The 13,350-nt window shown below is 45.3% G+C and overlaps 1 protein-coding gene across 1 annotated transcript in view; it reads right to left on the bottom strand.

Moving 5' to 3' along the window:
• LOC124620235 (facilitated trehalose transporter Tret1-like) overlaps positions 1-11,431 on the bottom strand; it is a 42,525-nt gene extending 31,094 nt beyond the window's left edge. The window contains exon 1 of the mRNA XM_047146902.1: positions 11,190-11,431. Within this exon, the coding sequence (XP_047002858.1) occupies positions 11,190-11,431 (242 nt within the window). The remainder of the gene's footprint in view (positions 1-11,189) is intronic.
• Positions 11,432-13,350: the final 1,919 nt, after the last annotated feature.

Below are 13,350 nucleotides of genomic sequence, written 5' to 3'. Positions count from 1 at the left end.
TTGTGGACCGATGAAGCTCATTTCACGCTGCGAGGGTCTGTCAACGCCCACAACTGCAAAATTTGGGCTGCCGAGAATCCTAGAACTGTCTTGGAAACTCCATTGCACGACGAGAAAGTCACGGTATGGGTTGGATTTACCACATCTATCGTTATCGTGCCTTTTTTCTTCGAGGAAATACGCGATTCTGGTTTTGTAACTGCTACCGTGACGGGTGAGAGGTACGCCGATATGCTACAGAATCGCATCATTCCCAGCCTGGCTGATAAACACCTGCTGGAACGTACGATGATTATGCAGGATGGCGCTCCACCCCATATTGCTAGACGCGTGAAAGATCTCTTGCGCGCGTCGTTTGGTGATGATCGTGTGCTGAGCCGCCACTTTCGTCATGCCTCCCAGGTCTCCAGACCTCAGACCGTGCGATTATTGGCTTTGGGGTTACCTGAAGTCGCAAGTGTATCGTGATCGACCTACATCTCTAGAGATGCTGAAAGACAACATCCGACGCCAATGCCTCACCATAACTCCGGACATGCTTTACAGTGCTGTTCACAACATTATTTCTCGACTACTGCTATTGTTGAGGAATGATGGTGGACATATTGAGCATTTCCTGTAAAGAACATCATCTTTGCTTTATCTTACTTTGTTATACTAATTATTGCTATTCTGACCAGCTGAAGTGTCATCTGTCGGACATTTTTTGAACTTTTGTATTTTTTTTGGTTCTAATAAAACCCCATGTCATTCCAAGCATGTGTGTCAATTTGTATCTCTCTATCTACATTATTCCGTGATTTATTCAGTTTTCAAATTTATACTGACTTTTTGATCACCCGGTAAATCACGTTGAAAATCAGAAATTGTCTGCCAAACAGCATCTGTCAAGAAGGCATGATACAGCAAAAAACATACTACACGACAACCTATATGGAAAACATTCAAAGTCAATGAAGTAAAATCATCGGGATCAGACATTTGTAGAGATCGAAGGAGGAACTGAAAGTGCGTGTTACGAGGTGCATTCAAGTTATAAGGCCTCCGATTTTTTTTGTAATTAACTACTCACGCGAAATCGATGAAACTGGCGTTACTTCTCGACGTAATCGCCCTGCAGACGTACACATTTTTCACAACGCTGACGCCATGATTCCATGGCAGTGGCGAAGGCTTCTTTAGGAGTCTGTTTTGACCACTGGAAAATCGCTGAGGCAATAGCAGCACAGCTGGTGAATGTGCGGCCACGGAGAGTTTCTTTCATTGTTGGAAAAAGCCAAAAGTCACTAGGAGCCAGGTCAGGTGAGTAGGGCACATGAGGAATCACTTCAAAGTTGTTATCACGAAGAAACTGTTGCGTAACGTTAGCTCGATGTGTGGGTGCGTTGTCTTGGTGAAACAGCACACGCGCAGCCCTTCCCGGACGTTTTTGTTGCAGTGCAGGAAGAAATTTGTTCTTCAAAACATTTTCGTAGGATGCACCTGTTACCGTAGTGCCCTTTCGAAAGCAATGGGTAAGGATTACGCCCTCGCTGTCCCAGAACATGGACACCATCATTTTTTCAGCACTTTCGGTTACCCGAAATTTTTTTGGTGGCGGTGAATCTGTGTGCTTCCATTGAGCTGACTGGCGCTTTGTTTCTAGATTGAAAAATGGCATCCACGTCTCATCCATTGTCACAACCGACGAAAAGAACGTCCTATTCATGCTGTCGTTGCGCGTCAACATTGCTTGGCAACATGCCACACGGGCAGCCTTGTGGTCGTCCGTCAGCATTCGTGACACCCACCTGGATGACACTTTTCGCATTTTCAGGTCGTCATGCAGGATTGTGTGCACAGAACCCACAGAAATGCCAACTCTGGAGGCGATCTGTTCAACAGTAGTTCGGCGATCCCCCAAAACAATTCTCTCCACTTTCTCGATCATGTCGTCAGACCGGCTTGTGCGAGCCCAAGGTTGTTTCGGTTTGTTGTCACACGATGTTCTGCCTTCATTAAACTGACGCACCCACGAACGCACTTTCGACACATCCATAACTCCATCACCACATGTCTCCTTCAACTGTCGATGAATTTCAATTGGTTTCACACCACGCAAATTCAGAAAACGAATGGTTGCACGCTGTTCGAGTAAGGAAAACGTCGCCATTTTAAGTATTTAAAACAGTTCTCATTCTCGCCGCTGGCGGTAAAATTCTATCTGCCATACGGTGCTGCCATCTCTGGGACGTATTGACAATGAACGCGTCCTCGTTTTAAAACAATTTGCATGTTTCTTTCTCTTTCCAGTCCGGAGAAAAAAAATCGGAGGCCTTAGAACTTGAATGCACCTCGTACCTTATGGAGGTGACAACATGCATAGCAGCGCAGAACAGGACCTCACGCGCAAGCCGTAAACAGCCGTACACTACAACGGTCCCAGAGGCCCGTTCGTATTCACATAGAGTGTTGATTCGTAAAAGACGGAAAGCCAGTGTATCGTCTTTTTAACACCGGCAGTCATCTGGCGACGGATAGACGTGCTGCAAGCATACAATAAGGGAAAGCCGTCTCATGGTGCCCTGTCACTATGCTCGGAAACGAAAGAACCAGAGCAGAACAAATATAAAAATCTCTGGACTTAGGCCTGAAGCTATCTGGCGCTTTTTGAACCTCGTATAACCCATTGCGAGGCATAGGTTTGAAAATTTGCTCAAAGGTGGCTGCACCCTACCTCTGTTAAGATACGAAAGATTGGCCCCCTGCCGGCGGAGTGGCCGAGCGGTTAAAGGCGCTTCAGTCTGGAACCGCACGACAGCAACGGTCGCAGGTTCGAATCCTGCCTCGGGCATGGATGTGTGTGATGTCCTTAAGTTAGTTAGGTTTAAGTAGTGCTAAGTTCTAGGGGACTTATGACCACAGCAGTTGAGTCCCATAGTGCTCAGAGCCATTTTTGATTGGCCCCCTGCGACTTCACGCTCGGGGTCAGCGACGCTTCAAACTGTGAGTTGTGGATACAGGCGAAAATCAGGTCACAGGTCAGTTCATGTAAAGTGTAAGGTGGGGTAATGATAGCACGTTGGCACTAAATTTCACCAGAATTTTGCCCAACACCATCATGGACGTGTCACTCGATGTTACGATCGCCTCACACGCTGTTATCCACATTTCAATCCTTGTTTTGACGCCTCTGCGATGGAGGTCAGAATGTGCCGAGGTGGACGAGGAAAATATTTCAGATTCGCCGCAGCTCATAATCGAAACTAAATGGTCATAAAGGGTGGCACAAAGGACGTCAATGAAACTACCCTTCCCTTGAGGCAATGATTCCCACCCTTTTTGCATTTTCGTCGTGTGACAACCTTGACAACCTTTGACATTACTGACACCACCCGGACGATTGAAACGTTCTCTAAGGACATCGTGAAGCAGTAACCCCATTGAACGTGATCGCATCCCTTTGTGGCGCAGTGAGACCTCAGTTTTTGATCTGGTGTACAGGATGGAACTACTAGGGACCTTTGAAACCCATTCGACGAAATGTGAGCTCGACCCGAAGCAACGAAGGTTACCTATATTTTTACAGCCCTCCTGTTTCGTGCTTTCCTGTAAAATGACCGTAGGTGGGTGTGACTGTGACACATGCGTAAATAAAAAGGCAAACGGTGATCCATCTAAGAAATACCCCCCCCCCCCACCCAGACCCCACCCCAAGATGGAAACACTCTCGGTGCAAACCATTCGCCTTTGCTGACCACTTTAAAAATATACCTGTATGGAAACAACCCATGACGAAGTCCTACGGGCTCACAGATAGGCAGTCCCTTCGATAACCCTCCGTTATGGGTGGTTTATTAGCAGGCATACCAGCAGTAGCGTAGCCCGTCCGCAAGCGCCTAAGACTCTAGTCAAGGACTCTCTTCATACAGGTACACTTTTAAGGTGCTCAACAAGGTGGGCAGATGGCACCGAGGGTGGTGTTAAATTGGGAGGAGTGGGGGGGGGGGGGAGGGGAGCTTAGAACAATCCTTTTATATTTTTATTCACACAGGCGTCAACGTATCAACATCCCACCCTTCTATGATCAACACAACAGAAGGGAGCGACATAGGAGAGCAGTAGAAGCGTAAGCAACCTTTGCTGCTACGCATCCGTTCAAATTTCATCGACTGGTTTTTGAATAGTCGGTATTGGTTTCACCCTGTACACCGCAGCAAACATTATGGTTGCACTGCATTCCGAAGGGGTGCGACCACGTTCAGTGGGGATCCTAGCCTACGATCTCCTTTGAAACCGGTTGAACCATACGGGACGTATCAGTAGAGTCAAAGATCGTCATGGACGGCGTCCTGCTTTCATCACGCTGGGAAATTTTGTTTGCGACTGGGAGATGTGGGGCAATTCTAAGGCTATCTCGTGTCGATTTCTAGCGGCGGTGTGTTTCAAATATTTTCACCGGTCGCCCATAAGAAAATCGCATGATTCCAACGCTCGGCGTTGCGGTTCTGACTATCTCAGAGGCGTCAAAACAAGGGGTGAAATGGGGGGAAAACTGGGTGTGACGACATACCCATTGCATGACACATCCACGGTGGCGTTGGGTATTATTGTGGCGAAATTTGGTGCCAATGTGACAGCACATGAACTTCTGGCCTTTTTTAGCATGTATTGACACTTTGCTGTTTGAAATATCACCAAGCCCGAGGGTGACGTCGCAAAGCTCCACGCTTTGGCACCATTGCAAACGAACGTTCTAGGCCAACTTCAAATTCATATGTCGCAGTGGGACAATTATGAGCTTTCGAACAAGCGATACTTCAGCTGTGGCGCGCGGTGTATTCTAATTAGTTCCCTTGTGTTGGTTGTACGGAACAACGTGCTTACGTTATCGAGGTTGCCCGCTTTGCTCAGTGGCTGTCACGAGAAAAATCGAATGAGTGCACTAGGTTAAGAATTAGCTTGTGTGTAGCTTGCAGAGGGAGCGTACTAACTTCCAACCACTTGTTTGATTCATACTGACAACTGATGCGAGATACGTCTAGGACTTCAACATATGTGAACATGAAGAAACAACTCAACCATTTTCGAGAAAATCGAATTTCAAATTTTAGATATGCTCATATACTTTGTATAGCAGGTAATAGATAATATCTGTAAGAACAAAGAGGGAATAAGAAGGAAGTGCACTGATTAAAAAAAAGATGTAGGACAGGGATGTAGTCTTTTGCCCCTACTGTTCAATCTATACATCGAGGAAATAATGACGGAAATAAAAGAAAGGTTCGAGTGTGAAATTAAATTTCAGGGTGAAAGGATATCAGTGATAAGGTTCGCTGATGACATTACTATCCTTACTGAAAGTCAAGAAGAATTACCAGTTGAGCTGAGTGAACAGAGTACGGAATACGGATTGAGAATAAATCGAAGAAAGGCGAAAGTAATGAGAAGCAGCATAAATAAGAACAGCGAGAAGCATAATATCAGAATCAGTGAGGCAGAAAAATAACACGTAATGGACGGAGAAAGGAGGACATAAGAAGAAAATTAGCACAGGCAAAAACGGCATTCTTGGCGAAGAGAAGTCTGCTAGTATCATAGACAGGGCTTAGTCTAGGGAAGAAATTTTCGAAATTCTGTGTTTGGAGCACAGCATTGTATGGAAATGAAACATGTACTTTAGAGAACCGGACCAGAAGAGAATCGAAGCATTTGAGATAGTGCTACAGAAGAGTGCTGAAAATTAGGTGGACTTATAAGGCACTGAGGAGGCGGTCCACAGAATCGGCGAGGAAAGGAATGTATGGAAAAACACTGTCAAGAAGAGAGGACCGGATGATGGCATATGTGTTACGATATCTGGGAATAACTTCCATGGTACACAAAGCTGTAGAGGGTAAAAACTGTTGAGGAAGACAGAGGATGGAATACATCCACCAAATAACTGAAGAGGTAGGTTGAACGTGCTCGTTTAGTATTTTCATAATCTTTATTCGGGAAAAAGGACAAAAAATTGTTTAGTAAGGAAATGAGAAATAAAAAGTAGGAAACAGGACAACTTTGAATAGCCATTTTACTCATGTTGATGTCCCTACAGTTGTGAAAATTAGAATTTGTAACCTACAGAGGACTGCATGATTAAGGATGTTACTGATCGTAAAAACATGGGAAACAGTAACCATTGTGATATACCCCACATGTAATGAACGGCGAATTTTTTTCTTGTGCGTGGTGTTTCCAGTGTGCCTATTGTAAAACAGATTTCGTTTACGTTCATAGCCGGCAGCGGTGGACGAGCGGTTCTAGGCGCTCAGTCCGGAACCGCGTGACTGCTACGGTCGCAAGTTCGAATCCTGCCTCGGGCATGGATTTGTGTGATGTCCTTAGGTTAGTTAGGTTTATGTAGTTCTATGTTCTAAGGGACTGATGACCACAGCAGTTAAGTCCCATAGTGCACAGAGCCATTTGAACCATTTTTACATTCATAAACAGTCCTCGGTCATCACACAATTGCTCGGCATACCTCGCATATCGAAGGATATCACCCAATATTGGTTCAGACAATGGTGTCCGATCGAACGAACTTTTATGCAATCCTCTCGACAAGCTCTCTCTAGTCTGTTCGATACTGAAAGCGCAATACTTTAGTCGTTTTGTATGGTTCTTCACCTAACTATAAAAATGAATGTCGCAAGGCTGCGCGAGTTGGATGACTTATTGGAGGGATTACTTTATATCGCACATTGGCACAATTATGTGGGAATGAAGAAAGAAGTACTAGCAGCGAGATTCGATTTAGAGACCTCGTGCTTATAAAACTAAGGGCATAGTTTCTCGGCTTTGGACGCCTTGAAAACTAGCGATCAAACAATATACCCCGTTCGAACAAGTTTCGAAAGGCCCAGTGGGACCGACCGGCCGCCATATCATCCTTTACCGATAGGCGTCACTAGATGCTGACACGGAGGGTCAGTACACCGTTCTCCCGGCCGCAGGCAGCTTTCGTGGCCGAAGCCGCTACTTCTCAGTCGAGTAGCTACTCAGTTGGTCTCACAAGGGATGATAAAAGCGCTCGGCAGAGCCGGATGGTCACCGATGCAAGTTTTAGCCAAGCCCGACAGCGTTTAACTTCCGTGATCTTTCGGAAACCGGTGTTACACTGCGGCAAGGCCGTTGGTGTACAAAGTACAGGGTGCCCGTAATTAAAGTTCCAGCTTCAAAACGCTGTAGAAAGAGAGCCAGTGTTCAGAATGATGTCAAATTTAAACAGCATATTATTGACGCAGTGGGAGACGTCATGACAAAAAGAACACTTAACGAAAATTTTACCGATAGATGGTGCTGTCATAGTCTTGACGTAAATGGGGTCGTTCGGCTACGATGATAGACAAACGGCATCAGTTCAAATGGTTCAAATGGCTCTGAGCACTATGGGACTTAACTACTGTGGTCATCAGTCCCCTAGAACTACTTAAACCTAACTAACCTAAGGACATCACGCACATCCATGCCCGAGGCAGGATTCGAACCTGCGACCGTAGCAGTCGCGCGGTTCCGGACTGCGCGCCTAGAACCGCTAGACCACCGCGGCCGGCACGGCGTCAGTGGTCTGGGTTTCATTTACACCATGTGTACTGTTCAATGTGCATGACTGCACAAGATCGTTAGTCAACAATTATGGGCTTGTTAGGTAAGCCCATCCACCACGACAACATCGCATCACATCGGCGGGGAAAATAAGCTTTTAATTGTCCTGAGGCCAAAAACTGCATAAAAAGTAAAATAACAATGGTTTCTAAACGCCGTGAGACGGGCGCAAGACATGTTGAATAGCCTGTCCGCCGTTTTCTGGTAGAAGCAGGTAACGAGAAGCAGAGTGTTCTGTACAGATCGGAGTGTCTCCGGGATCAAGTGCAGAATGCATCACGCAATGTATGCCTTCAGTTCAGCTACGTTAGTATCTGGAGCTGTGAGTACATCATCTTTCAGATAAAGGTTGAAGTCACGCGGACTAAGATCGAGTGATCTGGACGGCCAGGCTGCAGGGAAATGACGGCTGATAATTCTAGCATTACCGAAATGCCTCTGCAGCAGCGCTTTACTGTGGAATGCGGGGAGGAGCATCGTCTTGTATAAAAACGCTCATACCCACAAATTCACCCTGTTGAAGTGTTGCAGCAGTTCTAGGCGCTGCAGTCTGGAACCGCGCGACCGCTACCGTCGCAGGTTCGAATCCTACCTCGGGCATGGATGTCTGTGCTGTCCTTAGGTTAGTTAGGTTTAAGTAGTTCTAAGTTCTAGGGGACTGATGACCTGAGAAGTTGAGTCCCATAGTGCTCAGAGCCATTTGAACCATTTTGAAGGGTTGCAATGACGTTGGTGCGCCAAAGACTCTCATAGCGTTTACCAGTGACGGTACAGACAGAAGGACCCGCACGACTCATCCCTCAAAAAAATACAGCACCCCGATAAACGATGCCATCAAGCCGCTCCATACAGTCATTTCTGCGGAATGGAATGGTACCGGCTGATGTGCGTGAGGGGTTTCCCATTGCCCTTATTCCGCAATTCTGCGTATTGATATGTCCTTGGAGATGGGAATGGGCTTCGTCTGTCCACAAAATGTTCCAGGGAATGTTTGTCTTCCTGGCAGGCTAAAAAGAAGCAACTCTTGAAGATGGGTGGTTTTGAATGGGTAGCAATGCAGGATGCTTCGTGGGATTTTATGCACCGTGCTTGCAGCCATGTCCAACGTCCGGTCAATTCCTCTTGCATTGCGTGTTTGAACACCACCACTCGACCACTCCTGCAATGCTGTGGCCATATCTTCGACGGATGCCTCAGCAATTGCTTGTCTCTCCCAGTCACATTTAACCTCAAAAGAACCTGTCTTTCCGAATTTTGTAATAATTTTGTCCAGACTCTTAGCAGATATCTGGCCAAAGCCATTTTTCATACCGCTGGGTGTCCGGTACTTCTACTGGGCCACTGGCAAACAGTCACCGTTCTTGCACAAGAGCTTTACCAGCGGTACGCAATCCTTCATGCAAACAGCCACGCTGAGCGTCTCGAACTCCAACTGAGAGCAGCTGTGTGCCACGCCTCTGGTGGTGTGCATATCCTGACGCTATTGGTCAAATTTTCTTAACTTTAAACTTTTTTTTTTGTTCCATGACGTTGTCCCATGCGTCAATACATGCTGTTCAAATCTGATGTTATTTCTACAGCGTTTTGAAACAGGAAGTTTAATTACGGACACCCTGTATGTAACCATGCATATTGTGAAAAAGGAAATCGCTAGATGTGAGAACATGTACAGAGAAAGAAATGATTACAACTTGAGAAGTATTGCATGACATATTCAAAAGAGAGAGAGAGAGAGAGAGAGAGAGAGAGCGTCACAAACAGGGGAAATCAATAACGCTTTGGTCCATCTCTGGCCCTTATGCAAGCAGTTATTCTCTTGGCATTGATTGATAGAGTTGTTGGAAGTTCTCCTGAGGGATTTCTAGCCAAATTCTGTCCTGTTGGTGTTTTAGATCGTCAGAATCACAAGACGGTTTGAGGACCTGTTACGAAAAGCTATGGTGTCCCAGACCATCACTACTGGTTGCCGGGCCATATTGCTGGCGACAGTTAACTTATCATTCCACTTCTGTCAGTGGCGTTTCCAGACCTGTATTCGCTGATCATGGGGGCTGAAGACATTTTTACTTCAGTCGAAGAGATTCCAGGCCAAAGAAGTGTCAGGGTCCTCCAGCCACATTGGGATTTTGGCCATCTAAAGCAATAGTTGCACAGAATTTGGCACGATTTCCCTCAGAAGGACATCCAATAATTCTACCAGTCAGTGCCGAACTTGCTTGAATAACGGCCAGACGTGGACCAACGCGTTATTCACTTGCTCAATTCGTGAAACTCTTTCTCTTGAATAAACCGTCCATTTTTCTGAAACTGTGGTCATCTCTTTGTATGTACATGTAACTCACATCAACCGATTTCCGTCTCATTCGGATAATTACATTGTGGTGCGTCCTTTTTAGAGTGAAAAATCTCTGACAAAAAGAAATAAAGCACCCAGAAGGAGAGGAGGAAAGCAAATCGAACTTCACAGGTTGAGAAAGTATGTGATACTGTGTCAATGATTTCAAAATGAAGTCGAAGTACAAAGAACTTGCCAGTATGAGGTCAATAACCAGTGGCCTGGATTCACGCACTGGTTCGATTCGGAAGGGTGTCATAAAGCCGTTGTATCCTCTTTGGAGTGCAGCTGTTGTAACTCGTCCTTGATGCCCTGATACTGGGACTGGGATGGAGTTGACATTCGAACTGATCCCACACATGTTTCATTGGACACACTTCCGGGGACCTTGCTGGCCCGGGGAACGTCTGAACATCACACAAGCAGTTCATGGAGACACATGCATGTGTGGAGGAGCATGTTTCTTTCGAAAAATGGCACCACAATACTGATGAATGAGCAGTAACACAGGACGACGCAGGATGTCCCCGATGTACAATTGTACCGTCAGAGTTTCTTCAATGTCTAACTGCCATGACCTGAGTTATAATTATCCGGTTACAGATATTGTTCAATGAGTTTACGAGTATAGAAACATACGACATAAATGGCTGTGTCTTTTGATTGCAATGAGTAGATAGTAGATAGTATCTGACACAAATTTGGAGTTAATATCTCAACCCGTTTCTGAAGAAAGAGGAGGTGAAGCGGGGGGGAGGGGGGGGGGGGGAGCCTTAACAGATAGACAGACTGACAACAAATGAAAAAAATTGTGATATACTTACAACTTAACAATTTTCGGGTTTTTTAATTAACTTTTCCTGTGAAACTTTGCTTCTTGACAAATTTCATAATTCTAAGTCTACTGGAAGTACCCTATAGGTTTTGATGAGCTAATTTGTGAGTACCAAAATATTTGAGATAATTTCATAATTCTATGTGAACGGGAAGTACCTTACAGATTTTGATGACTTAGAAACTTAAATCTCGTACAACGCCAAGGGACAGTAGACTTAATTATTTGATAGAAATTTCATCTTGAAACCTCTAGCCATTCCTGCGAAACAAGGGCCTTAGTAGACATACAGACAGACGTTTTTACCAGTTTAGTAGGCTGGAACCCAAAAAACCTTAAAAATTAGGATTTCATAATACAGTGACCATGCTGTCTAAAGATTTTCACTCTTACCTTGCTACATAGAGGGCTTCAACGGAAGTCGAGAACACCTTGACGATCCAGCTGGCCAACAGCGGAGCTATCGCGACATATCCGAGCATTTTGCGGCCGATGTGTGCACTGACCGCCGAGAACACGGGGACGAACACGAGCGTGGTCACGATTATGAGCGACGCCAGCCAGGATGCCTCGTCTACCGTCAACGGCCGGTCTCTGAGGTCGCCCTCCGCAGACAGCAGCTGCGGCAGCGCCATCGCCGGCCACCCCATGGACGAGCCCAGGGCGAACATGTTCAGGTTCACTGCGCATGCGCAACAGTGTGTCGAGAGTGGCAGACGTCTTTCGCTGCTGCACCACTTACTAACTGACCTGCTTAACACTAATAAGGGACGTCTTTGACCTAGAACGCGAGGAACCATTCTTAGACTAACGCTCGACCATGTAAAACACAGTGGTCTGTGTTATTTCCATGCAAAACTCCGCACTTGTCTGCTAGCTCCATCAGATGATGGCATGTTACAGCTGCACTAACAATTTCTCGAGTTGCGTGAATGGTATAGCTGTCTCTTGGAGTGTTCGGATACGAGTTACTATGGAAACTGTGTGTAATGATATCAAGAGATTTAGTCCGATGAATGTGGTCCAAATATTGGGGGCAAAGTTGGGGCGTGCTGAATATGAAAATGAAATCAGGGTCGAAGATAAGGAGTTCGTGGATGTATTATACTACATAATAACTCAGAAATGGGATGACACAGAAATACGTGACGTTAAGGTAGATCGATAAACTGAATTTGAAGGACAAGAAGAACCTGAACCTGAAAGTGGCTGTTCAAGCAATACACGACGTTCATCCATAGAGCAACTGAAACAATCCAGTCAAACTGAGGACGAACTCTCTCCTGCCAAACAGTCGAGGCCCAGTGTATTAGAAGATACTGATGACAGCGTACTAGAAGACACTTATGAAGATCATTACAATAGTGGCTTTAGTTCCTAGAGCAAACTAATGAAGCGCTGTAGGTGCATTAAAAGTAAATTAAATTGTAGATTAATTCTAAATTATGTATGTAGCAAAAGGCGAACAGGAGCTCGTTTCAAAGATAACAGACGGTCGCAATTACAAACTATGAAAGACCATGTAATAATGCAGTTTGATAGGTGGTGGTGGTGGTGGTAAGTTCCTATGGGACCAAACTGTTGAGGTCATCGGTCCTAGGCTTACACACTACATAATCTAACTTAAAACTAAGGACAAAACAAACAAACACACACACACACACACACACACACACACACACACACGGTGGTGGTGGTGGTGGTGGTGGTGGTGGTGGTGGTGGTAAGTTCCTATGGGACCAAACTAGCGCGGTACAATTTGATAGACCAAGGTCATCTAGATCTAAGTTCACTGTTGGCATATGCAAATGTGGGCACTAGAAAGCTTCTAAAATTGTTGGACTGGACAATTTCAAAGCTTCGATTTCTCTTATCGACAATGTTAAGACTAAATGTGGCATTACATCCAGGCATATTTTCTACATTTGTCACAAGTAAGAAGGCGACAATAACGTCAGAAGGCACAAAAGTTTATAAAAGAAGTGAACACCTTTATCAGAGAGCAGGGTGTGGAAAGAAAATGTTTGGAAGAGTGACCAGAATAATTTCCAATGTGAAATGTCTTCCTCATAAACACTGTCTCACAGAGGAGAGAAAACTACAGCTAGGGTTTTGCAGTCTGTACGTAGCTCTACCCACAGCTACACAACCGATGTAGTTTTATCAGTGATACAGGTACACAACCGATGGGACTTTATCAGTGACACGTGTAGACAACCGATGTGGCTTTATCACTGACAGGCAGACTAGCAAATAAGTTATACATCTGTTTTCAAATGGCTCAGGGCACTTTTGGCCGAAATATTTCAAAGAAACTCGAAACAGCTGTCCACGAAACATGCATGTGCACGCCAGCAAAAGTAGAAAAATGACTAAAGAACTTCAAACTTTTTCTAACTCCAGTCCATGGCGAACATGTAACAAGTGAAAAGAGGCTATTGCTGTGTGATTCCTGGTCAGGTAATACAGATCGTACACTTGCAGATGCAAGTTTTCGACACTAAGAAGTTATGCTGAAGATATTGCCACCGATTACAACAAAATATTTCCAATC

The sequence above is a fragment of the Schistocerca americana genome, chromosome 6 (genome assembly GCF_021461395.2).
Source record: "Schistocerca americana isolate TAMUIC-IGC-003095 chromosome 6, iqSchAmer2.1, whole genome shotgun sequence".
Lineage (NCBI taxonomy): Eukaryota > Metazoa > Arthropoda > Insecta > Orthoptera > Acrididae > Schistocerca > Schistocerca americana.
The sequence above is the reverse complement of the archived record's forward strand: the minus strand, read 5'-3'. Positions and strand labels throughout refer to the sequence as shown.